This window comes from Corvus moneduloides, chromosome 7 (assembly GCF_009650955.1).
Source record: "Corvus moneduloides isolate bCorMon1 chromosome 7, bCorMon1.pri, whole genome shotgun sequence".
NCBI classification, from domain to species: domain Eukaryota; kingdom Metazoa; phylum Chordata; class Aves; order Passeriformes; family Corvidae; genus Corvus; species Corvus moneduloides.
In genome coordinates this window covers 39,554,717-39,581,837 of record NC_045482.1, presented here as the reverse complement: position 1 = coordinate 39,581,837, position 27,121 = coordinate 39,554,717, and the positions used below count along the sequence as shown (strand labels likewise).

Genomic DNA, 27,121 nt, shown 5'->3' with positions numbered 1-27,121 from the left:
GACGTATCATTTTAACTGCATTTGTACATGGGGCTGTTTGCATTGCTCACCTTCATGGAATGGTGTTTGCAACAAAGACTGAAAAAAAAATTTTTTTAATATTCTTAAAGTCATCCATTTATTAGGGTATCAGAACCCATGCTTGTAACCCTAAATGTACTGAGTGCATATGAAATACCAACTGCTTCATTGTATGACATTTTATTAAGCTACATTGTCTAACTCGGCAAGGATTAAACATTATAATAAAACTTTAATTCACCTTCTTCAGAAATGAGTTGGAAACATCTTCACATATGCCTGGACCTTCCCTTTTAAGATGAATGTCCCAGAGCTGTATTTCAACTAATTACTGGAATACTACTTGTAACTGTTGGCACCGAATGCCTAATGTCTAAAGTTACCAGAATGAGCATAGGGACACGCCATTTCCTTAGCATTCCATTTTCTTTCAAGTCTTACGGACAACAGGCCAATTCATGTAATGCTAGCAAAGTTAACTCTAAAAGTCACGAGTTCATTTCAGCTGGTAAGGCACATCCTTTCATCTGCACAAGTTAGTTTTACATACTGTAACAAACTAAACTCAAGGCATTTCAACATACTGCACACTCTTTGCAGATACACGGTTACTGTGATAATTACAAAACTAACACGTATCTGTAGTAAATACAATTCCAATACATGTAGAAGAATTATTGTACCACCATTTCTAGAAAGCATTTCAATCCAAAATGGTCAGAACAATCTTAAATATCTGCGTAAGAATTTATAAACATTAGTAAAAATATACCACAGACTACAGCTTTCTATGTTTTCAAGTGTAAATTCTGGTAGATACCCACCTTTAAATAAAATGGACAATACCAGCAGAGATGCATACCTCTTTCATTTTTATTTATAAAGAAGTGACAACACTAGAAAACACATTGATAACCAGTGCTTTGAACAGTGAGGGTGGGATCTAAAAAAACTCTGATTAAACTAAACAACCTTAGGTCTTTATCAAGTTGCATACCTGCTAGGAATGCTGAAATGCAAGAGTTTACACCTGCAATATTCCATAATGGAACAGCCACATGATATCAAATATAATCTCAAATTTCCAAACTGGTACATAAAAAAGCCATCACCAAGTATTAAAAGACCACTGCAAGTTCTTATTGCTTTTTGAGTTAAATAATAATCTTCAAATAAGCCAAATCCCAAACAATCTCCACAGTATCTTGCTTATCCTCCTGTTCATTCATTAACAATGGAAGCAATTGGTTACATGATACGGCAAAAGAGGCATTTAAGAACACGCAAAAAAAACCTATTTAAGTATACAGGCATCCCCACCCTCCCCCTGAAACCCACTATAACCACTTAGTGCCAGCACAGGAGCAAAACTCAGTAAGATAAAACCAGAAGTCTGACTACAGTAAGAAGGAAACACAAAGGGAGATAGAGCTTCCTTGAATATTCCGAATCTGATGTCTTCCAAAACAAAGCACAACATCCTCATAATTTACAAAGGGAAGTTGCTTTCTGTGTATCTAATCCTCACACATGCCGAGTAGTTCTCAAGTTCTCACTGAGCTCCACTGTGCAGCAGTTGATTTTGAATTCAACAATGCTTCAAAAACTACAGTAATATTCAATGCACTTTTTACTAAGGAGAGGAATAAAACAAATGCATGTTGATGTTCTTGCCAGTTCAGCATTTCTGCAGCAATTCTGTTTGTTTCTTGCAGTATGAAAGTTCTACCAGCATCAGTCTTCAGAATCATCTTCAGAAGCTGTTGGAACAACACAGTGTAATCAGAAGCCTTGACAAAAATCTGTGAAATTAAAGCACTTTAGGATGACTAGAGGAAATAAAGGTGATTTTATAATGTTACATAGCAGACTGTAATACCCACCCAAACCTTGTGTAATCACATAGCTTAATTCTTAAATGCATCTCATGTCGGAAAAATACAGCGTTTTCAAATCAAAACTCGACAGAACATACAATATGCAGTGTCCTCCTACTCTTCTTCCTCAAAATAAGAGGAAGAAAACTTAATTACGCCAGAGATTCAACTTTTATGTAGTGCTTAAGAGTGGCTCTTTCCAGCAGTAGTCAGAGGAGGATATACTCAATCCATGACAGCAGCACCCAACATACAAGAAAGAAATTACTCACTAGGTTAACAATTTGGATACTAAAATACCTATAAATATTCAGCAGTCTAAAAGAAGACCCTTAAATTTTTATATATATACATATACATATATGTTGCTTAATGCAACCTGTGCCTACTTGGAAGCAGCTCCTCTCTCCACTCCTGTCCTTTTCAGCATATGCAAGATGAACACAAAGCCCACATATGCACAGGATTTTGTTGTTGCAGCGTGAGTTAAAAGACAAATACACACTTGTCAACTACGATAGAAAAGTCGGTACACACATCTACATTAGGTTTGTAAAATGTTAGCTTGTCTGTAACAGGAATTTAATATGTCCTCTTAAGCAAGGTCTGCAGGCAAGGAAGTATTTATACTGGAGTAACTTGTTCCATCCCTGAACATAGAAAGAAGAAGTCTGACTCCTTGCTTCTTCAGTTCTTAGAAGAGAAGTGTAACTGAAGTGCATCAATAATAAATCTAGAACTCCGTATTCCTCACCTGCAACTTAAAGGCTGAATCAAATACAGATTGAATTAAGGTGTAAAATGGTACTCATTACTTTTTACTCTAGTAAGGATGCGCATAACTTAGTAATGAATTCAGAACTCGAGTCCACCTTTGACCGCTCTGAATGCGGAAACAATCATCTTGAACCAGAACTCTCTCTTTCACACACACACACACACTCCCATTCCTTATAGTACTCCAAATGCACCCTGTGTACTGAAAATCCATATACAGTTGACAGACACTCACATGCACACTAGGGAAAAAAAAAAAGGGTAGATCAACTACCCTTCTACTGCCTATTCAACATGCCCAGAAATAGATCCAGGGTATATTTACCAGAAATGCAACTGTATCAGTATATAGCTTTGAATTAAAACACACTAAAAAAAGCCATTAGATGAAAAGCAGGCTTATCCTTCACCAAAATTGGCGACCTTTAGACTTCATTCACGAGGTCTGATAGGACTGATCAAGGAACTCACACAACCAAAAAGTGGGTGTGAATGGAAAAAACAAAGAGGAGAAGAGGGCAAGAAAAAGAAAGGGAAGAAAAATGGCAATACAAGTGTCTAATTTAAATGCAGTAAAATTCAATTCTAAATGTTTCTTTCCTACTGAGACTCTTGTAAAAGGCAACAACCTGAAGGTCACCGTTTAGGCTATAATTATGAATTACCAGAACTGCAATAACCAACCTGTACCTAGTAAGGCATTTTGTTATTGACTGCAGATAACACTTCTGTGGTCTAAACAACTCTGTGCTGTTGGGAAATTAATCATGGAGAATTAAACTCAGTTCCCCCTCAGAATAATTCTGCTGATGATGGAAAATGCACTGCTGGGTAAGGTTTTCAGTAATTATGTTCAGTATTATGAATCTTGGCAAGGAGGATTGTACTCATTTAGCTTTGACTTGATCTAATGGGAGGGGAGGGAAAGAGGGGAAGCACCTACTTTCAATATCTTCCATATGTGCCTGAAGAGTTCTTGCAAGGTTAATAAACTAGAAACAAGGCAGAGAGAAAGTAGTTTAAAAGTTGCAAAGTTACCTGCAGAAATTTGCAACAAGTTAGCAAAGTTTTCTTCACTTTTTACATCCCAAAGCTTCACACCAGATCTTGGTTATCCTAACCCATGTGCCCAAATTACAAAAAACAATGCAAAATTTAATATAAATCCCCACACATTAGACTTCAAATTGCTATTGCACGGTTATTTCAGCTGTAAAATGTTTGTGGTAGCAGCTTGCAGCATGACTTTCCTGTTCTACAGTCTGTAAAAGACATTGATTTTGAAAGCAGTAAACATAAACAAGTGTCAGTTTAACGAAAACCATTCCTAAAAACTGTAATGCAGGAAAACATAATCACAGTAAGGACTTGCATTAGTTAAATTCATTTCATTTAATTCACAACTAATATGACAACACAGAATGCTCTGACTGAATATGGCTCACGAAAAATGCATAAATACACTTAAAGTTTTTGTTTACAATTAAAATCTTAAGACCAGGATTACTATTAGGCAACGGTGGCGGTTTAATGTCGGAAGCACATGGTATCGAAACCCAAAGCCAAAATTCCTGGGAATAAAAAGTCTCAGACAAGTGGTTTTCTTTTGTCACTGCCATTGCTTGACGCTGCACCATTGCTTCAGTTTAAAGTCCAGATACTGAGATACAGCAGATAAAATGAGTTTCCATAGCTTACTTATAGGCTTGATATCAAACACCAGCATTGGTGCTCCCACTGGTTTAAAATGCAGTGTCACACACAGAAGTATGTAACGTCTCCTCTGATGGAAAACCAGTTAAAACATCTTCTGCAATACACTCAAGCTAATAACCTGTGCCGGATGCTGGCAACTATCAGATTATGTGTCTTCTGTATCTCTACACTTGTAGCACAGAAACTGGACCATGGAATACAAGCCCTAAATTAGATGTGTACAGAAAAGAGGAGCACTGTTCTAATACATTTAAGAGATTAGACAGAACATAGTCCTGCCTCTTCCAAAGACCCAGCACCTGCTAGCAGTCAACCGTTCCAATGAGCATTGGATAAGCTTAATACTGTCACCTCTTTATATGTAAGTAAAAAACCTAAAAATAATCAGGTTTTCAGGAGACCAGTTGACTAAGAGCACTGATTGATTATCTAGTATCAAATAAACATGTGGAATACTGGATTCATGAATGAATCACTGTGCAGAAAGAATTTTGTAGGCTAATCTCTTACTGGTTAAAGGTGTACTTACCACGTTTCTAAGCCAGGCCTTTCAAGTGATGAAAATGCAGCCAAATTGAACTGATAAGAAATTATTTCTCTGACTAACACCAGAGAAATCGTACTATAGCTATAGGCTGTTGCAGAACGTTAATATTTGAGTACACATTCAGGTGTACTCCAGCAGACAAGCATTGCAAGTTCTTGACCTTTGGAATATAGACTTGCATAACGAGAAATATTAAAGAAATCGGGTAGTCCAGCATTCTTAACCGCATGTTTGGCACAGAGGGAGGTTAACCTTCCAGTTTTGCATATATTCCCAATAATCATGACAACATATACGCTAACTAATGAATTACCAACAACCTTGACGAAAAGCATTCTGTAGCACAGTACCTGCAATTATGTAGTACCTTCAGTTTCCAATCAAACATGGTACACTGACAAGCCCAGCCCATTTTAGACCGAAATTTGTTTAAAAAAGGGTGTTTCCTGGGTATCTAGGTCCCAGGTCACTTGAGGTAACAATCTGCTTTTAAGTTCTGTATGAGCAATTCCTGCCAGAAAATCACTTCATACTTACTCTGACACGTGTGCTGGCCTCATTTGCAGTTCCTAACATATCAGAAAAGCGCTGCTCGCATAAGTGTAACAACACTACAAGGTAGAGACCAGAGCTGATAAATTCATAGTCTGCCTTAAAGGAGATCAGAAGAAACATTCAGAATGTCAGTAATACACCTGCATATATGATTCAAGCAGAACAAGAATTAGATTTTAAGGGAATCATTACAGATCTATCTCTAGTTGTTCCAAAAGAATTAGGGAAATGCAATGCTAAAAAATTTAAGTTACTGAAAAGCTACTTATACTTCTGGTCATTCCCATCTACCCCAAATCTAACATGTTATCCTTGAAGATAAACAGAGTTCTACAAATTAAATCTCAGTCAGCATGATTAGTTCAGAGGAAAGAATGTGCAAATCAGAGTATTATATCACTTGGGAAAATAAAACCAATATTGCTGGTTTCTTCTCTGTGGTCCTAAGGCTTTACAGAAAGCCAAAATAAAGGAGTATATTTTAAGAATGTTATGATGTCATAAATATTTGAGAAATTCCTTTACCTGCTAAGATAAAGGAAAAACTTTAAAAATGCTACTGCTGAACAGATAATTTAGTCAACTCTTTAGAAAAAAATTTCAAGGTTCTTATTTCAAATAAAGTGCTGTGACAGCAACCAATAAGCACTAGTACTAAAACAAGATGATGGCACTCTCGAGAAAGACTTTTCAGAGACCGCCCCAATTGATACGAATTAGAGTACTAAGGTAAGAAATTAGTTTAAATAATAAAAAAAATTAGAGGCTGATGTTTTGCCCCAAAAAACTGATGTCACTCGGTATTTTCTTTAAACATCTGAGGTAGGCCAGTATCATTAGTCTTTGTACATCATCAGAATACAACCCAGGTAAGACGGAAAAACCCCCTGAATAAAGTTAATAAAAAACAACAGCTTTGTGTTATTTACTCATTTTTAAATAGTACCCAATCCACTAGTTCTAAGATAATGTATTTTCAAGAACAAGAGCAATACCAATGGGCCTTTGATTCTTTTTAGTTTGGGAAATTATTTGAAGGAGCAGTTACAAACTGCTAGAACAGAGGTTAGTTTCTACCTAGTTAGAGGTTAGTTTCTAATGAAACAAAAGTTTGTAATTGCATGTTTAAAACAACTGCTAAACTGTGTTCAAAACCAGCTAAAAGCTATGACAACTCCTGACTTAATGTGAAATTCAATCTAATCATGCCAGAATTCACACTGCACCTATGTGGTGGAGACACTGGATTACAAAGCCAGATGACAGATGTGCGACTAAGAAAAGAGATGTATTACACTTACTGAAAGCTCAGCTCTAGGAAGCATAGCAGGAAGGTAGAGACAATCGGAATATTGAGGAGGAAAATCTGTTCCGCATTAACATTACTTTATATGCCTAACAGTCCTTCCGAAACGGAGATGCATCTGCCTTCTCTAAAGAAGGCTGCCCTCCCAGCACTAAACCAACACTTACTTACCAAATTAGGTAAAACATACTAACTTGTTCATTTGCATGTGCCCTATAGAGTTCATGAACGTCAAAGCCTTCCAGATTAAGATGCAACTTCTCCTTGCACAATTCACAAGTTGTCACTGCTTCCAAAGAAGAACCTGGTGGGGAGGCAGGCAAGGGGAAAACTCAGTGTCAAGTTTCAACAATCTGTAACATACGACACACCCATATAAACATTAAAAACTCTACGTAATTTTTGGCTTTATTTTGCAGAGCAAGGTTAGAAGAAAAGAAAGCCTCTAATAGGAATGTAGCGACATCTGCTACTGTCCTAAGTTAAATAATGTAGAATGTTTATTCTCTGTCCAGCTGCACCTATTTTGCCTCCCATTCACTCTGGACATAATATGCCTCTTCCTGCAAGTCTGGCATAAAATTGCTTCTTGGGCTTTCTGAATTTTACTGTGTAATCCAAATACACACAAAAGTAAGACTAAATATACCAGAACAAAGTTATTGTTAAGTAACATTTTGTCTTAAGTACCAGTTTTAAAACAAGATGAACATAGCAAGCTGATAGTGGACTTATGTCTTTATCTACAGTTAAATACTTCAAATTAATTTCTTCTAAAGGGTGAGGCTTCTAATGCATCCCTACTCTGATACATACCCTCTAGCGCTGAGTAAAAAAGTCAACAGATACTAGCACCCTCCTTTGGTACAAAGTATTTAATGTCTTCTATCAAGCTACTTTTAAGTCTTAAGAATACTGCAGATAGTGCATCCTGTAGAAATATTTTTGTAACAACTTGATTGACCGTTTTGTAACTATCTGAAGCGTTTCTTGAAGAATTATATATGCACTTAGAAGTAATTTTTGAACAAGGAGTTTTAAAGTGCCATGAACAGGAGTGAGTATCTTTAAAAAAAGTACTTAAGTCTAGTTGCAATTCAAAATCAGGTTTGGATTTTCAAGTTCCTATCACTGCTAACAGTTAGCTCAGCTATAAAAGTCTTGAAAAAAAGCACAACCACTTCCGTAAGGAAGAATAGGGAACAAAATGCCACCCAAATGCCACTGAAGTGGGAGAGTAATTCTAAAGCTACACTTCTACAGTGTTATACTTTGTCTAATATCTTTGTAGACAATCCCAAAAAATGTAGGTCTCTGAACAAGAAATACAGTTCTTGGAACTACTCACATGAGAAGCTGCACAGACACACAAAAAGCCTGGGAAGTGCCATACTACTGTTCGTCCCCACTGCTCGCTTTTCAACTAAATACCTCAGTATTTAAAGACCTCAGTGCAATCCTTCTTCTGATGAGCATCCCTATATAACGGGAAGTCTACCTTGGTCTAGAGTCTGCTTTACCTGAATTTATCTTCGACTTCAGCCATTTTTTCATGCACTCCTGGTGAACATACTGCAGACTTCCAGTGCATTTGCATGGCTCTATTAAAAGGTTGTCAGAACTTGCAGAGGACATCTGACAGATTCTACATAAGTCACCCTCTTCATCTTCAGAATCTTCTAAAAGCAGGCTGAATAGGACGGAATACCAACAAATGCTATGACATTTCATGCAGGACTGTTTATAATGAAAATTCCACGTATCAAACTATTCTCAAACCTACGAGAATTAAAACAAGTTTCTTTAAAGACAAAAGTGAGAACACAGGTGACAGGGGACTCAGTTGCCGCCTCCTCTAAGGGAGGGTTTTCTTTTAAAATCATGATTGCAGAAAGCCCTTTCATGTTAAAACAGGTACATTTCACTATCACCAAAGAACATACTAACTTACCTTTCTTTAATTTTCTGGAGCCTTTCTGGATCTCTTGAAGGTGGTATTTTAGACTTGCCACTTTCTTGTCCATCAGACTGATTCCAGCCAGAGGGAATAATATCTACAGTTATCATAAGATTGTCAGACAGACTGCTTCCTAATGTTGGAGGCACTGCAAAGCGAAAGAGAGAACCAGGCAGAATTCCCGAACTTCTTCCACTGCGGGCTGAATCTGGTGGGGAGGCAGTAGCTGTAGAAATAACAGATACTGCAGGTGTGGGTGGTCCACTGACAGAAGCCCGAGGAGGGCTATCTGATGCTTCGAGAGAAGTCTCCTCACCTGACTCTCTCCTTCTAAAGACATGCTGTGATCTAGCAGTTGTATCAGAGGTAGAGATCCTTGCAGATTCATCTCTTCCTTCTCTTCTTCTTCTGGAAAAGAGAGGTGTACATCTGTTCCTCAAAGAGGACGACAGCCACGATCCTGTGCTCCTACTTTCAGTGTCTGGTCTGTAACTTTCCCCATCAGAATCAGAGCTGCGATTCTGTGAAACTCCTGATAAACCCCATCTTCGTCCAAGAAAGCTAAACCCCTGAGAAGCTTCGGATGACTGAAGCCCTGTAACTTCCGGAGTTGCAGCTCCATTACTACTTGACAGAGTAGTAGCTTGAACTCTTGGGACCACCGTTGACTCTTCAGAGCCTAATGATCTCGTATGCAATGGGTCTTGGCTAGACCTTCGAGAGAAAAATGTAGATGACATACTAGATGCTAAACGAGACAGCAGCTGTCTGGTCGTGCGCCTCCCTTCACTATCAGCTGCAGACTCATTCAATGACCTCTGAGAAGATAAAACCCTGTCGGAACCACTGGAGGAAGGGGTTTCATCTCTAATGGCAGTAAGAGAAAATGCTGGCTGTACACTCTTCTGGGGAGATTCCAATTCATTTCTCCTTTGTCTTGAAGAATAGCTGGATCTTGAAGAGCTCATGTTAGAGTCTCTGCTGAAAAAAGATGGCTGATGATCAGAAGGCAACTGGTGGTTCATGGGTGCATTCAGCCTCAAAGTGCTTAATGAGTTCTCTTTTGGTCTTGCTCCCTCTGCATATGAAGAGGCAGGCCTGTCTCGAAGATCTGTTGCAGAAAAGCAGAGGAAAATACCATGACAAGATGTGCTCAAACACATCAGAAAACATTCAAGGTCAGGTTCAACAGGGCTCTAAGCAACCTGTCCTAGCTGAAGATGTCCCTGCTTATTGCAGGGGGGTTGGACTAGAGGACTTTAAAGGTCTCTACCAACCCAATCCACTCTATCATTCTTAAAAGTGTATCTTCTGTAAATGCTGCCTGAGTATCTCAACACACTGAGAATTCCACTGTATATGAACTGTAGCTCACATGAAGCGGCTGAGGTGGCTAGTCTCCTTCCTCAAATGGCTGCACTGAGGGGTTGTGGGTGGGAAAAGGGGGAAGGAAGAACAAGCAAGGATAGATGAAGGTAGGAAACAGAAGCTCTCTATGTATTCTGGAATTAAAAACTTTCATCTTTGTAGTTTTGGTGACTTTCCTTTAATGGGTTCTGCGTTGCAATCACCATTTACCGCTGAAGATAAGCGCTATTTATCTGGCAGATTCCAGCTAACAAAACATCTGCACAGATGCCAAGCATCTATCATATGCTTTTGATAACACATCAGGGAACACAGTTGGGAGTTCTTTTTATAGCACATAGTAACAGCACTACTGCTAGAAATGCAGCATGGACAGTACAAAGCAAGGTTGCTCACCAATCCACTTCTCCCACTAGGCTCTACCAGGCAGAGTAGTCAAACTGTCCACTTATTAAAAAGTGTTAAGAGTATGATGACATTAAAATACACCCTCCTGTCGAGGTAAGACTACAGGACAAATTCTCAAAGTTGATTTTATCTTTTCTGCTCATCTTCTATACTTATTAACGTGGTACTTTTTTTAACTTCTGCATTACAGAATACCACCAATGCATCTGCAAAAGTTTGCAGATCAAGACTAATGATGAGCTTCCCCTGAGACAGCTCTAGAAGGCCACAGCACTCTGAACAGAAAGTGAAAATTACAATGCAGAAGTCCTTACTAGTCCTAGCAGTTGCTATGACACTCTACTCTCACCTCATGTAAAGTGTGTGTTTATCCATTTTTATTTTCAGTGGTCTAGCAGTTTTCCCTAATAACCATTTGAGAACCCAAATAAAAAGAGATAATATGCACCTTTAAGAAAAAACTTTCCTGGGCCAAATCAACGTTATTTCTTTTCCCATACCTAAACCCCAAGAGATTTTAATATAAACAAGAAAAGGGCTTTACAGACTAATCACGGAGTTACAGTGGCGACCACCGACACCACTTTCACATGACTGAATGCATCTACAAGCTAGACCATTCACATATCCTTTGATGGTTTGTTCAACGCACGGAAAGCGGCCAACCAACTTTATTTAAAAGGATACTTTAAAATATATTTCGTGTTTTGAATAAAATATTAAAAGAACATGCCCAGAGAAGTTTCGGACATCCCATCCCTGGAAGTGTTCAAGGCCAGGTTGGATGGGGCTTGGAACAACCTGAGATAGTGGAAGGTGTCCCTGCCCATGGCAGGGGGTGGAACAAAAGGTCCCTTCCAAACCAAATCATTCTGTGATTCTACGAACATGTTAAGATATGAAAAGCCATACAAACTGTAGGTTTACGAGCTTTTGGTTACACAAAACGTACATGTTGAAGGTGAAAAGTCACTGTTTCTGTAGCTGGGATCCACCAGGTTATTAACAGATAGATCTGTTCTTTCTAACTGTGTTCGCTCTCTCACCAGATCAGTTCCAAGGGAGCCAAGCATTACTGATGAAGATCTAGGAATCCTACTGCATCTCCATGAGGAATCTGGAAAGCAAAAGTAAATAAATCCCCCGTTTTAGTAATCATCTAAAAATCCATTAAAGCTGGCACTTACACAGGCATTTTTGTTATTCCTATCAAGGGCAAGTTTAACATTACCACTAAGCTGACCAAGGACCCAGCTGCCAACATAAAGCTAAGGGCACTCTGCTGATGCTGGCACTTACTTCATCTTGCAGCAAGTTAGTTCTGAAAGCTGAATCTAACAAAAAGTAGTAATACTTTTGGGAAGAGTCAGACACTCTTACAGGACAGAAGAGGAAGAGAGGTAGCATCTTGCTTCCTAATGGTAGCTAGTTTTTAAAAAGGTTTCACATTATAGCAAAACAGCAGCTTGAGACTTAGCAAATGCTGCCATTCCACTTGACACGACTTAACATGAAGTTTCATTTCTCATAAAAACAGATGATGAAGCTTAAATGCAGTTTAGACACAACTTTAAGAACAATGACTAATACTGTTTGTTCATATTACAGAGCAAAATGCTTCAGTGTAAAAAAGAGATCTTGTTTTTTGTTAACAGCTCTAACAGCTGCATAGCAAACTGTACACACATCAGCTGTGGACAAAACTCTTGTTCCAAAAGAATCTTCTTCAACAGCCCTGGAAAATTCACCTTTATATTATTTGCTAACTTACCAAACCAAATTTAAGCACTCATTGGTCGGCAGTGTGACGACCAACCAGAGTAGAAATGGAAAGATAAACAGTCCTACACCATAGTGAGAAATGTTAATGGTTGTCGTTTTATTAATGGAGTAAGAAAGTATCAATAATACTGAGGTTTGAGCAAGAACTTATTTTTATTTGGACGGCTGTGCAATTCCATAAGGGGATATAAAAAACCCCATTAATCCATACTCGTAAGGGTAATCTAAATTAATCCAATGATCTGTATCAAAACAGTTTAGAAAAATTTTCAGTGTAAGGTTTTGACCGTTACTTCCTGAGTTTTAGACTTTTGTTGGCGCATTGCATAAATTCTGTCTATCCAACTTCCATGAACTTACTCGCAGCTTTAACGAAAATCTCAGGTTTTCATGAAAGAGCTCTTAGTGCAGAGTATTTCTTTACAATGGGACCTAAAGAATGAGTTCAGGCCCTGCTAAAAAAGGAGTGCTTTCTTCCCTGACCCCTAACAACAGGGCTCTAACCAGCCATGACACTGTGCTTGAACATATTGCTAAGTATGGTAAAGATTTCCTTTCTGCTGTCCCTGGTACACACTGATGTATCAACACAATTTGACTCATGAAATAAGAGCAGCTGCACTCATTCTTTTCTTGAAATCTTAACCAATTAAGGTGTGTTTGAGCCATCAAGTTCAGCTTGACCACAAATGGAATAGGTACAGGTAGTAATTCTGAAACAAACAAGTACAATTGGATTTTCAAAAGACCATGTTAACAGCATACTCAGAACTTTGGATACTGCTATCATTGTGAACACACTCTTCAGACAGGCATAAATCTTTATTATTTAGGAAAGATATAAGCATAATATTTGAAGCGAGTCTTTTAAAACTTGGTAAAACCTGATCTTACTACTCAGACAATTATGATGTAATTCAGCTCAAGTAATCAACCTCTCACCTGAAAAGGCAGTCAAGCCATTACTTCTCACAGAAGAGGTAGATGTACAAGATAGCTTAGGTCTCTTTGAATCGCTATCTTGCTGCTGGCTATGCAGTCTTGAATATGCTCCCTGAGTTCTCTCAGACTCACCGTAACGCCCAGATGTAAAATGAGAGGAAGAAGATGCAGACTGAAATAACATTAAAAAATAAATTACATAGTATACCAGATGCACTTACACGGCACAAAAGCATGCATACTGTAAAACTCACATAAATTGTAAAGAATAACTTTAGATACAAGACCTTTTCTTTAAAAATAACGTAGGAATTAGGCTTGTGCTCTTGATTAGTATTTCCATGTTTATTCAATACAGCCCTACCAACCAAAGTCAGTTTCTATAACATTCAACATTATATTTCCTTTACAGATAGATGTGGCTTACAACAAAAAATTGTTGTAAAAAGGGGGGAAAAAATTATATTCCTGGCTTGTAAGATGCTATAAGCACAATCAAATATAGCTTTACAGATCCCCACAGGAACATATTTTGTTGTCCAGAAATGGCCAAAACTGAAGAGCTACATAAGTTGGATTAGTTAAACTGTTAAATAAAATAATTTTTCATCAACCTAAAATATAATTAGCTAAGGAGTGAGCTTCAGGAAAACTCTTTGAAACAAATATATTTTGGTTACAATAAGCTCAAATGCAACCGAAGGAGTTCAGAGTACAGAACAGGTACAAAACAATTTTTGCAGTGTACAGCACTGAAACAAAACAGTTTTCAGAAACTAGTACTATAGGACTTAGAAAAATAGTTTGAAATAGCCTACAAAGCAGTTTGTCTGGTTACTTACAGTCAAGCCATTTATTTTCTATTTGAAATGCTTTGGGTTTATTTTTTCATATAAAAAAGAAACAGTTGAGCTCAATCAAAAAGCTGAATTATTTGCCTTCCCAGAAACTATCTACAACCAAGATCCTTTAAAGATCAACCAAATTAGAGTATGTTATATCTGCATTTTATTTCTACTTAGTTACTGCATTTACTAAGTTTAAGGCACAACTTCTGACTCTTTCAAACTAAGAAGTCTCTAAGTATTTCCCTCATCCCATCATAAAAAAAACCAGATAGGGAGACAGAAACTAACATCAGAAACCAAGTATGAAGCCAGGTTACTTTCCGTCACTAATCTTCTATTTAACATATCACTTGTCTGTTAATCATTTACTATTTGACATGCGGAATTTTCAGTGTCTTCTGCAAGGTTCACTTGAATTAGAATTTACTTTAAGAGAATAATTAACCTTAATGGGGAAAAAAAGGGTTTTCATCTTGAAAACTTTACAGCACCAATTTAACTAGATATGTAGACCACTTAGAACCACAGATTCTATTTGCATTTCAACTATATGTAGACATCTACCATAACTTCCTCTGAAGGCCAACATATGCACACTAGTTCCTGCCTCCTCACCCCCCAATATCTCAGTTGTCTTCACTTTCAAGTCACCTAAGAAAACCAACACCTCTTTAACAATGAGAGCACTCTTATGAACCCAAACATCTTTCCCTTTCAAAGTGAGCAGAATTTTTACTTCACCGTTGTCCCACCAAACCTGTTCAGTTTTCTGCTTTTCCTATCTTAGTATTTCTACTGCGCTTTGAAGTGTTTTACTGTCATTCTAGAATGCACGAGCACGTCACAAGCGAACTACTTTATTCCCGGAGTTACAAAGGCACATTCTAGAATCCAGTTAAGACAAGCTATTAGGGCCTGAGTTTTGAATCTCAGGTAACCATTCTTTCACAGTAAGAACAAGCAGACTATGAAGTACACCTCACAATTAAATTTCCTAAAGCAGGTCTCCAAACTCATGAACTTTGTGTTAACTCACAAAGGTAGTGCCATCCCAAAAACATCCCCTCTGGAAATACCTGATGGAACAAGTATAAATATTATCAACTTTGCCATCCACAGAACTATAACATGTATGAGATTCTAACCACCCCCTCCTTTTCCCTTTTAAAATGAACTTTTACAGAGCTACTGACTTCAAATGTATTTCTTAACTCTTAGTAAAACTAATATACATCACTACTTTCATCCTCTGTTTTTTTACACTGCTATCTTCTAGCTTTTGCTCCACCTTGAATTAGTAAGATCTACTTCTCTAGAAACTCTACAGCGAGCACCTGCTGGCAGCTTTTCAGATTGGGAAAGCTAAAGTAAAACCCTGGGGTTTCAATATTTTTTTCCAATTATCACACATTAACAGTTCTCACCAATCTGCTTCTGCTTCCCAAAAATGTTCCAGAATGTGGATGATCAAGTGTCCCTGAGTAGCGAGTTGGAGACGACGCTGTAAGCTTCCAAGGAGTTTCACGGGTGTCTCTTTCTCCAATTCTCCAGTCTCTACTGGAACTATTCAATACACTGGATTCCTGAAGAACAACAGGCTTATCATATGCATCTTGTAACTCAAAAATAACGCAGTATCTGATCTGAATATTGAAAATATAGGGAAGTGGAGGCAGTAACAAATCTGGAAACCTTTCATAAGAAACCTCAAGAGATAGCCAAGAAGTGAAACAGGCTTAGAGAGAACCACTGTAAAAGGAAAGTTTTGTTGTTTTGGGCTTTTTAAAGTACTTTATAGCAGCTCCCTCATCTGTCCTCTCATTTGACCTAGGACAAAAAAAAGGTGAAGTCTAAGGCTTTTGAGGCATTACCCTAACTTAGATACTGCAGCAAGAGATCAGAAGTAAAGGCCTCACTTTCAAGTGTTATGCAAAAAGCCCCACAGGTATAGAAAGGGTCTCCATGACAACAAAAGCACCTCTGGCCACTAAAACAAGCTGAATTTCAATGAATAGATTACAACTGAGGAAAGAGACTGCAATTTAATTTGCTCCATAGAATAATCATTGAGATTGGCAAAATTAATAGAAATAACAGAAATGCAACCATTTTATTAACACTAAGCAGCACTTTCAAGTGATTATTTGTCCATTCTCTTTCTATGAACTATTAGTACCACCGACACAGTAGCTCCCATCACCATTTCTTAAAAGTGACAACAAAGTACTCAAAACCAAACCAAGCAATATGAAAATCTCAGCTTGTTTTCTTCCTTCAGTTCAGCTTAAGACTATTTAACATCTGACATTTATCAGAACGTAACAATTAAAGCCCTACATAAGGTATTCTGGTTTTGGTGTCTATTTTCAGTAGCTGAAAAATGTGATCAGGAAAACATTCAAAACAATTTTATAAACTACACTTGATCCTATCCCTCCACTGAAAAAAACCCCAAAACTTATAATTCATTTATCATAAAATGTTTACTATGTTGTATCATAAAGGATAGGAATATTTTTCTCATACCATGACACCAGTTCAATTTTTGTATTTTAAAGTCATCTAGAAACAACACTATATCCCATACATCTGATTAGTTTACAGTTAACTTCTTTGTTATGCCTCCTCAGATAAGCAGGGGTTAGTCCCTGGATCGATCTCAAAAGTGCATGACACACAAGAATTTCATACCTATATGAAAAAAAAACAAAACAAAAAAAAAAAAAAAACCAAAAACCCCACCCAATAGAAACCTTTCTTATTCATTAGCCCTAATCAAAACCAAATACAAATTTGACTGCTCTGTCCCAGAAGTTTTTGAGTTAACCTATAATCAAGTGTTCTCTCCACGGAAATTCTGTATTAAAAATCCAAGTCCTCTTTATAACTAAAGCATTACCGAGAACCATAATTTTTTTTCTTCTAAATGACATATTTTAAATTACTTGTAACTGAACTAGATCTTAAATACTTTAAGGTAGGTTTCTGAATGGATTAATGAAGTGAAAATGCCTGTCCTTTGCATTCCTATCTGACTGGACTTAAACCTTCTTGCTCCATCCAGTCTCTGTAATCTTAACCTACAAGCAACAATGCAATTTGTTCCTACCAGCTCTGTAACTACCAAAGGTTAGTCAAGAGAGGGAGTTTCCCTACGGTTTTATCAGTAAGCACCAGTCTTGCATAATGAGCTCTCAGACTACCTTATACAAACTGGGAGTGGAAAAAAGGGGTACAACATAATCTTCTACACAAATATTTTCCCTTCTGTTTTAACTGGCAAGTGTTAAAAGATCATTCCTCAGCTCAGAATCACTTTGCTCAACAGGAAATAGTCAAAAGAACACACAGTGCAGTGAACATATTGCAGTCCATGTAATAAATTAAATAATGTAAGGTACATTGTGTCAAAATCTTTTAACGGTGGTAACACATCGAACTCCACAGCACCACTTCAGCTGAAGACTCCTCTTCTGATCAATGGCTTTCAGTATACGTGCATGATTTATGGACTGTGTCCATAAATCTCTACAAAAGAGTAAGATTGTTTGATCTGCTTTTGTTGAGCAGCCAGCCACTGAAAAGCATGTAGGACTCCAAAATGCAAAAACGACTGACAACTGCTTCCCCTTGTACATCCCCTATAGCCTACATAATAACAAGCACTTTCGTGCTAGAGATAACCAAAATGTAACACACATACATTTAATTGCTAAAAATAATGTTCTATTACTTGTAAAATTCTTTCTCAAAAAGGCATTATATAATGCAATGTCCCAGATAGCTGGTCAGCGGGGACCAAACTACTAACCAGGTTTTTTTTCAAATATGAACATTTAGTCATGGAGTTAAGTTTCTGCAACTACAAAGACCAAAATGGGCTTACATTTCTGGGCCCAAAATCGAGGTGAGAATTGCCGACAGGAGCAGAAAAAAAGTACTAAGATAATTGAGCCAAACTGCTCTCTGTTGCTTCCAAGTGTCCAAAATAATTTCTAAAGTAGTTTAATCTCTGCTTCCCATAATAGTCTCCCAAACTGCAAGCACCTGCACAGTGTGAATACTTCCTCTTAAGCACAGCTCCCCCCCTCCACAAAAGTAGATTGGTTAGTGTAAAATGCTGCTTGTGAAACAGCAAAAGGCCTTTCTTCAGTCCCATGTATTGCACACGAAGTCCAGCTGTACTAATATACTGACATGACAGGCTGATGTGAAGTCTGTGCTGGTTTTGCAGCACAGTGATGTGAAGTCGGCCTGGTTTTTGGTAGCGGGGGGGGCCACAGAGGTGGCTTCTGTGAGAAGCTGCTGAAAGTTTCCACCACGTTTGGCAGAGCCGATCCCTGACAGCTCTGAAGATGGCCGCTGGCCAAGGTTGGGCCAATCAGAGATGGTGGTAACACCTCTGTGATAACAGATTTAAGAAGAAACCAAAACAAAAGTAGGGATGCGGGTTTAATTCCAGCCATAGCAGAGTAGCAGGTGAGAACGTGTGAGGGAAACAGCATGGAGACACCAAGGTCAGTGGAAGAAGGAGGGGGAGGAAGTGCTCCAAGCGCCAGAGTTGAGACTCTTCTGCAGGCCGTGGTGAGGACCATGGTGAAGCAGCTGCACCCTTGCAGCCCCTGGGGATCCACGGGGAATGCAGAGATCCGCCCACAGCCCACGAGGGAAGTGCTCACGCTGGAGCGGGTGGATGCCTGGAGGAGGCTGTGATCCAGCGGGAGAGCCAGTGGAGAGAGGTGCCCCGGCTTCCAGAGTGGAGCAGCCTGTCCTTGGAGGACTGTATGTATCCCATGGAAGAGTGACCCACGCCACAGCAGTTTTGGGAGGACTGTTTGTCTGTGAGAGGGACCCACGTTGCAGCCATTTTGGGACAACTGCTGCTCGTGAGACTGGATCCACGCTGGAGAAGTTCATGGCGAACTGTCTCCCTTGGGAAGGACTCCTCTCCCTGAGCAGTGGAAGAAAACCTTGGGTGATGAACTGACCAAATCCCCACGCCCTGTCCCCCTGCACTGTCGGTGGGAAGGAGGGAGTGGTTGGGGGAAGAAAAGGTGTTTTTAAGGGCTTATTTTACTTCTCATTATCCTCCTCTGACTCTGTTAGTAATAAATTCACTTTGTACCTCAAAGTTAAGCCTGTTTTGCCCTTGGACTGTTTTCTCCCCATCCTTACCTCAACTCATGAACCCTTTGTTAAGTTTTTCCCTCCTCTGCCCAGCTGTGGCAAGGGAGGCCGAGTGAGCGGCTGTCGTGAGTGCCTGGCATTTGGACAATGTCAAACCACAACAGAGTCTAGAGCTCTTATGCTTACCTTTCCAAAATACAAACACAGGAGGTGCTGCAGAATGGCATGACCTTAACTGACAACACAGTCCTGTACTTTTTGCATCACCAAGACATCAAGTGTAATGCCCTACACGCAGCAAAGTTCAAACACAACCCTCACCTCTCCCTCAACAGAAAACTCCATTTACCCAGGTTTAAGATGGCCGTGACTCATACGAAAATAGATCCGTATTATCAGGATGCCCTCTCATTCATCAAACAGTTGATTTCTACAGGTGCAGCTACAAACAAGAGCAGGTAAAACCAGAAAATCTAGAACTACCAGTTCAATAAATACTGTCATTGGCCTGGTTAGTAAATTCTTGCATTTGAGAAATTTTGTTTGTCCAAGTTTTAGGGCTTTTCTTGGTAAAAAAGACACCTTTAAAATTATTTATACTTTATAAAAAGAAAAAAAATACATTACCTGGTATCCAGATTCTAATCTCCATGAAGATTCTCTTGTGCTATATGCACCAGATAAACTGTTTCCACTCCTAGATCCTAGAGGAGAGCTGGAAGCTTGAACACTTATCCTGCGAGGAATTCTTGAGGGTTTTGACTCCATTCTTTGTATCCTGTACAAGGACATACTGATCATTTTTTCTCACAGAAGCAGGGAACTCATGCAAAACATGCACAGGCCATTCCGGGTGTAACATAAATATGAGTCACACATACAAATATTTACACAGTGCTTTGGTATGACTGTGCATCAGTAAAATGGGGAAACAAGTTCTTATCCTAGTTTTTGTAACCTCTTCTTTACATCTCCTCCCATCCCTCATTAGAAAACTACAGTCCCTTTTATCATTTTGCAACAATGTATTCTTGCAATTATAAGAGGGTGGTCCCTTAAGAACCACACAGTAGTCGTATTAACACCAAATGAGTCAGGAACAGACTACTCAGATTTTTTACATTCATATATTACCATTTTTGCTAATGAACTGCATCTCAACACTTGCAGAATTTATATTCAGACTTATTTCTCAGGGTTGAAATTGTGAAACTTCACCCTCCTGTGAAAAAACACATCTGCAGTCTATGCCTTCAACTTCTCCAAAGACAACTCCCATGGAAGTTAACATGCACAAAGGAGCACAGGCTATCTCACAAGTGTATTTATAAATTTACTTCTCACTTGCTGAGTGTTTATTTGCCTTTCGCTATTTCTAGGCATTTCAAAAGAAATGCTGGTGCCTTTTCCACATGAGAAGTGTTCCTGTACTCATCCCTGTCCTTGAAGTGGTATCTGACTTAACGTTTATCTAAAACTCCAGACAGCTAGATTCTTCCTCCTCAGGATTGTAGAGACAGAAGCAGACCACAAATGGTAGCTCTTAAATAAAAAAAAAATTCAAGGGAACTGCAGTGTCCTCAATGGTGCGGGTACATGAAGAGTAGCATGACACCTCTCAGCTCAAACAGATGGCCGAGAATCCCACTGATAGAAGGTGATTTGCAGAAGTGGTACAGTCTATTTAACCACTTTTAATTTTGGCCTAACTTTCTGAGAGTAGGAGTAAGCTATATTGATAAAGAGAAACCCTATCCATTGATAAAGTACATTTTTTCCACAATTCAGCTATGCTCATCAGTATCACATTCTGCAAAATGCTGCTACATCAATCCTGACACACCTCACGTCTGGCCACAGTTTCAAGGCGAGTCCACACACTCAGGACTTTTAATCTTTGCTCAAGTCACACTGAATTAAATATTCTACCTGGTAAAAGCCAGTTAGTTTGTACAGAACTCCACTGACCAAACAGTTGGGACAGCTGAGCTTAGTTTCCTTAACCACTGTTCTCATGCATATTGAGTTGTTAGCTATACAACAGCAGCCAAAACGTAGCCTAATCCTATCAAGTAGCCAAAATGCTTCATCTTGCAAGGAGGACTCTAAAGTATACCAAGTTTAAGTGACTGTTTACCTTTGTGTACAAAAGAGCTACTGGCTTGTATTACAGAGGACACCTTCTTCTAGACCACGCTTCCAACACTAGTAACCTGTTCGCGTTTGCCAGAGCCATCACCAGTTAAACAAGATCTGGTCAGGAATCTGAAATGCTCACTTGCCCAACTTTGCATTAATAAACTGCCTAACTATCTAAACTACACCACTTCAAGTGGATCATTAGTTCAATAAAACATAACAATCGTATTTATTCCTAAACTGTAATGATAGTTAATTTAACCTTCAGAGTAATCTGCCATAATGTGCTCTACAAGTTTAGTCCTTGTATGAAGCTGCAATCAGTGTAAAAAAGTAACCATCAAAGTTGCAAACTGTGAAGCTAAAATAATATCACAATAATATACACTAGAGTGTAGGCTAGACAGGACAGCCATATATCTTGACAAGATCTGATACTCAAAGCACTGTTTGTCTATGTTTTACCCTGATATAAAATACAAGGAACAAACACACAGAATAACGGATACAATTCTGTACTATTAAGTACTCGACAAAGAGTGCCGGCATTATCTCCTTTATTATGGATCATTCTGTTTCTGAATCACTTTGTTTCAGACAGGTGTGGAACAAGATGAATTAAATAACATAGACAGAAGTCAGACACGGACGTACATAGAAAATGCAAAGGTTCAAGAAGGGATGGAAGCTCCTACTAGTAGGAATTAATGTCCAGATAAATCAGCAGAGGAGACAGAAGTGTAAGACAACTTCAGAGACTAAATTAGAAACCATCTAATACTAATAAAATTGCTTATGCACCATCCACAGAACAGAAAAAAATAAGAGCATTCAGATAAGACAGGGTGGAAGACTGGACACCAGAGCCAACTACCTGCAGCAGCTGAAATGGAGTCCAAAAGTAGCAAATTGCTTCTACAGATATACATAAATAGGCACAAGACTAATTTTGTCCTTCAGTGGTAGCCCCAAGAGGACAATGCTATCCATCAGCCTAATCTTGTAAATTAGCACAGGTTGTGATTTCAACTCAAGTATGTCAGGATAATACGATCTATAGAATATTTTCTTTTTCAAAGTGAAGAAATCTTGCAGCAACTATACCCAAAAAAAGGTGAAGTTAAGGCAGCACAATAGAAAAGGCAAAATTTAATGTGTCAGTTTACGTACACACACTACGATTTACTTCTTGCATACAACCTCACATTTCTTTTGCAGTCTTGGCTTCAGCCAGCAAATGAGAAAGATCTGCTATAAACATCAATCAGAGTCGTGTAAGAATAGGCATCTGACATTGGCCATGTCTGATGCAGAGGTGAAAAGATGCTGAATAAAAGGCCTTATGGTCTCGGCAAAGAACTTCTGATCACGGAAACTGGATTTTACCTTTACCTTTCAACAAAGATTCAGTGACATAAAGCACGTCACTAAGATGAATCATTTTTTAAAATATGCTGCCTAAGAGCTCTTCAATTTCTGGGGATCCATTATAAAATACACTCGCAATCCAACTAGCAGAAATCATACAGTAGTTTGAACTGGAAGGGATCTTTAAAGGCCATCTAGTGCAACTGCCCTGCAATGAGCAGGGGCATCTTCAACCAGATCAGATGGCTCAGAGTCTGATCTCACCCGACCTTGCATGTTTCCAGGAACAGAGCACTCACCATCTCTCTGGGCAATCTGTGCCCAGGTTTCACCATGCTCACCATAAAAAATGCCTTAAATTTACTCCTTGTTTTATCACGACAAGCTCTACTAAATGTCTGTCCCCGTCTTTCTTATAGACCCTTTTTAAGGGTCTGAAAGGCTACAATGAGGTTTCCCCAGAGGCTTCTCTTCTCCAGGCCAAACAACCCCAATTACTTCAGCCTTCCCTCGTAGTCTTACCCAGACGGAAAGAGATACAGCTGAAGTCAATGGAGCCATGATGTCCATTGACTAGATAGACAAAACTAGATCTAGGCATTTCAGTTCTGGTAACATAATGAGGTGGTCATAAATAAGGTGAACATGCTAAGCTATCACACAGCACAGGACAGAGCCACACAACGGTCTCATGCTAACAAAACAAGCACATTATTAAAGCCACAATACTACTTGTCTGCAAGGGGAATATTGTGCTTGTATACAATATTTCAGAATGAGAATGGTTCCCTTTTACAGTATCAGCATCTTTCCTGAAGAAAGATGCTCAAAACCTCAAGAATTTTGTTTACACACGCAGGAATTCAACAAACCCCAAGTGGTAATGAACATGAGGTAGTGAGTTCTATAATGACAAAGTAGACACCTCAATTTACACAGAAGGTAGTGAGACCACAAAATACTTCAATTACTTCTCTGAGGAGATAATAACAATAATCATAGTAACAGAAACTGGGTTGCAGTCTGAACTGATTAAAAAGCCTGTTGTTGCCAGAAAGAAAAGGAACACCTTCCTCAAATATCACACCTGATGTGTCCTTCATTGAGAACCCTCAATACCTGGGAAAACACACTTCTGGCTTCTCCATTATTTTGGCACTACTCCCACTTGTACCCAACAATGGAGAAACAAGAACGTGTACAGCAGGATGAGCAGCACTCTTCTTACCAAAGCAACATATTTCATCAGCTTATGCCATGTTGCACTACTTAGCAACCAAAACCTCATGAAAAAATCTGGAAACAACTCTAGAGACTCCTGAAATAAGGGATATATATGCAATGCCTCTCAAGCTTGGTCAGAAACCAAGTTCTGAAATAAAACTTTCAAGTCATACCTGGGAAACATGACCAACTTGAAACAGGAGGTGGAGCTGCACAGCCTATTTTGAGCACAAAGATCAAATGTCCTGCCTTTCTTGATCTGTCATCCCTCTAACAGCATTATAAAAGATCAACTAGACCTAACAGAGCATGGATAGAGACAACAAAAAGATAGAAGATCAAAGAGGTTTTTGCGGGAAAGCAATGCAATCTCAAAAGACAAAAATAACACAGAGAGTAAATATTTTGCTTCCGCCTTGACCCTCTCTACTGATAAAAGAGGAGCAAATTCAGATAGTCATGTCTACGAGTAAGTAAAGCCTTTGCCAGCTTCCATGATTTCTACCAGTTCTAAGTAATCTTGTACCCTCCATAAGAAGGAAGCATACACATCACCGCCTGCTCCTAAATTCAAATCTTCTATCTTGGAACTATGCACTGACACTTCTACCTAAGACTCGAGCTCTCATGTCTACATGTTTTTGTGTGGTTTAACACAAAACTATTCGTAAGATTTTCTCCCGAGCAACTTGTGCTCGCGTGTCTTCCTCGGGGCTTACTCACAATCACGTTTTTACGACAAACAAGACGGAGCTCACGAGTCTTTCTCTCAGATGGTGCAATTCTTCATTCCAGTTATTTTCTCAACCTTCAATGTAGTGAAATTGACAAATAACTCAGGAGCCTCCCAGGAGTCCAGTGAGGAGCAAGAATATTTACAAATGTCGAGAGTTGCCCACGCTGCAGCGGCTGGTGCCCTAACGCTGGGCTGTTCCCGCAGTCCGGAGCCAGTGGGGGCTCCGCAGAGCCGCCGAGGGCACCGCACCTCCCCCGCCAGGCCCCGGGAAGCGGTCTGCACGGCTCCGGCCCGGCCGGAGCCCTCGGCCGCACCCGATCCTGCTGCCCAAGCAGCGTCCGACCCCAACCGCCGGGCAGAGGCCGCGAGGGGGACGGAGAGGAACGGGGGGCACCAGGTGTCACACGGCCTCGCTCCGAGAGCGGGCGAGGAGCCGAGCGGCCGTTGGGGGCGATGGCGGAGAGAAGGGCGGGTCGGCCGGTCCCAAAATGGTTCACCCAACCCTGGCGTGAGACCGCCGGGGCGGGCCGGGTCCCGTTGCAGGCGCGGCCCGGGCCCCGTTGCAGGCGCGACCCGGGCCGCACCGGCCGCCGCGGGTGGTCCGTACTCACCGTGGCGGCCGGGCCGCCGCGCAGGCCAGGCCAGGCCAGGCCGGGCCGCACCTCCCGCTCGCACCGCTCCCACAGCACAATGGCGGCGGCGCGAGACCGCCCGCCTGCCAGGCACGGCCACTCCCAGCTCTCGCGAGGACTGTGGCCGCCCCGCGGCCGCCCCGCGGAAGAGGCGCGGCGGGGGCGGGGGCGGAGGCGGGACCGCGCGCAGGGGCGGAGCCCCGAGCGAAGTCCGAGCGCTGTGGGGCGGGCAGAGCTGCGGCACGCGCGGAGCGCGGGCGAGAGCTGAAAAACCCTCCTGGTAGTGATGGGATTCAGTTTTGTCCGCGGAGCAGCATCCCCAGAGGCATCGGAATCGACTTCCATGTTCAGCCTGAAAACTGCAACACGGTCTTTGAGTTTTCTGTCTGTGTCACATCCTCTTCTTTGCCTGAACCCTGTACTGTAAATGAATTCCCCCGTCTCTCGTGACCAGGTACAGCAGGCTGCCCCTGAAGGACACGGAGGGATGGGGATTCTGGACACAGCGCCCTCAACGGCAAAGCAACAGAATTGCCATTCATTTTAATTGTGTTGAGGCCTCAGTTTTGTCCTCTTGAAAGTAACAGACATTGGCAGGCATTTTTACTTGAGGGGAAGATGTTACATGATGAAGGAAATCAGGAGTTAATCTTCCCAAATTCTTAAAATGCCAAGTCTTCACATAATCGGAGATATTTTAGATTAGCAATCCTAAACAAATTATGATTTCTAGTGTCCCTGCCCACTACAGAACACAGCAGAGATTTCACACTATGTTTCTGAACCAGGCCCTGAAGAAGACAGGTTATGTTATTACTAAGCAGTCTAGACTTGTATCACAGCAGTAATGAGCCTCAGTACTTTACTGATCCAATATCCATCTGTCATCAGTCTGCAGCAGGGCTTTCCTGAATCCCAGTATCACAGTGAGATGCTGGGATATCACACTGTTGCAAGTCAGATAAAGGGGTCTGCAACAGTAGCAGGCTGGCTATTCTTTAAGGGAGGAAAAAACGAGGGGGGGGGGGGGGGGGGGGAAATAACAAAAAGAAAAAGAAAAAGAAAATTTTTAAAAGGGAAGAAAACACAACCAGCCACTCCGGCACGAGGCTACGACACATACAAATTCAATGTGTCCATGCCTAATAGGTCTGACAGATCTGGGACACATGTAAGTCCAGCCAGGCTAGTTAGAAACTAGCCAGGTGGCACCTAAATTGTAGATAGTCCTATTGCTATGTTTAGCAATACTCTTGATTCTGTTTCCATTCATGCTTTTAAATATGTTTTTCCATATGTTTGGATTGTGTTGCATTTTATTCATTTACTCCCACAGGGAAATAGTGGGCAAAGTTCTATTTAATCAGAGACAAAGATGAAGAGCTGGGAAGAGCTGTAAACAGAGAGTGGAACAACTGAACAAAAACTGATAGGGAGAGAAAGGCTGTTGGGTTTTGGTTTTTTTGCTGATGGGCATGTTGCCTTTCACCATCAGGCCAAGAGTAATGCTTATTCAGCTTGGGAAAATCTTCTCTATAGCACTCAGAAGCAGGCCTACTGGCCGAGACAATACCATTTATTTGGCATAACCATCTCCAGGGAAAGAGGACAGCTAGAATGGATTCACGAATGATTCCAGCAGTAGCAGCTGCTCCTTTTCCTGGCTAGCAAACAAGAGCACTGATAGAAAGAGTTAGATCTACAATAAATTCAATCCTTAAAGGAGTCATTCTGTGTTTTAGTCATGCACAAATCAAGTGCTATTCACAGATCTAGTGAAATGCCTGTGTA

At 40.1% G+C, this 27,121-nt stretch overlaps 1 protein-coding gene across 9 annotated transcripts; it reads right to left on the bottom strand.

Annotated features, from left to right (window-relative positions):
• Nucleotides 1-875: 875 nt before the first annotated feature.
• Nucleotides 876-25,412, bottom strand: MARCHF7 (membrane associated ring-CH-type finger 7). Of its 9 annotated transcripts, none has more exons than XM_032113892.1 (11): nt 25,310-25,412; nt 19,859-20,009; nt 15,529-15,687; nt 13,257-13,428; nt 11,485-11,649; nt 8,751-9,867; nt 8,320-8,489; nt 6,994-7,103; nt 5,476-5,589; nt 3,619-3,667; nt 876-1,781 (listed from the first exon to the last, which is right to left on the bottom strand). In XM_032113892.1, exons 2-11 carry the CDS (start codon nt 19,997-19,999, stop codon nt 1,756-1,758), a joined length of 2,223 nt encoding a protein of 740 aa, XP_031969783.1. In that variant the 5' UTR covers nt 20,000-20,009; nt 25,310-25,412; the 3' UTR covers nt 876-1,755. The 9 variants fall into 9 exon arrangements, 6 of the variants coding, with proteins under 6 accessions (XP_031969783.1, XP_031969778.1, XP_031969779.1 ...); XM_032113887.1 differs by lacking the exon at nt 3,619-3,667 and having other exon boundaries at nt 876-1,823; nt 8,751-8,982; nt 9,073-9,867; XM_032113888.1 differs by lacking the exon at nt 3,619-3,667 and having other exon boundaries at nt 8,751-8,982; nt 9,073-9,867.
• Between the last annotated feature and the right edge of the window lie 1,709 nt (nt 25,413-27,121).

Coding starts and splice junctions, on each gene's coding strand:
- MARCHF7 (XM_032113886.1), bottom strand. CDS start 19,999: ATGGAGTCAAAACCCTCAAGAATTCCTCGCAGGATAAGTGTTCAAGCT. Junction 15,688..19,858: donor GATTAGAATCTGGATACCAG/GTAATGTATTTT, acceptor GTTGTTCTTCAG/GAATCCAGTGTATTGAATAG. Junction 13,429..15,528: donor TGGGAAGCAGAAGCAGATTG/GTGAGAACTGTT, acceptor ATGTTATTTCAG/TCTGCATCTTCTTCCTCTCA.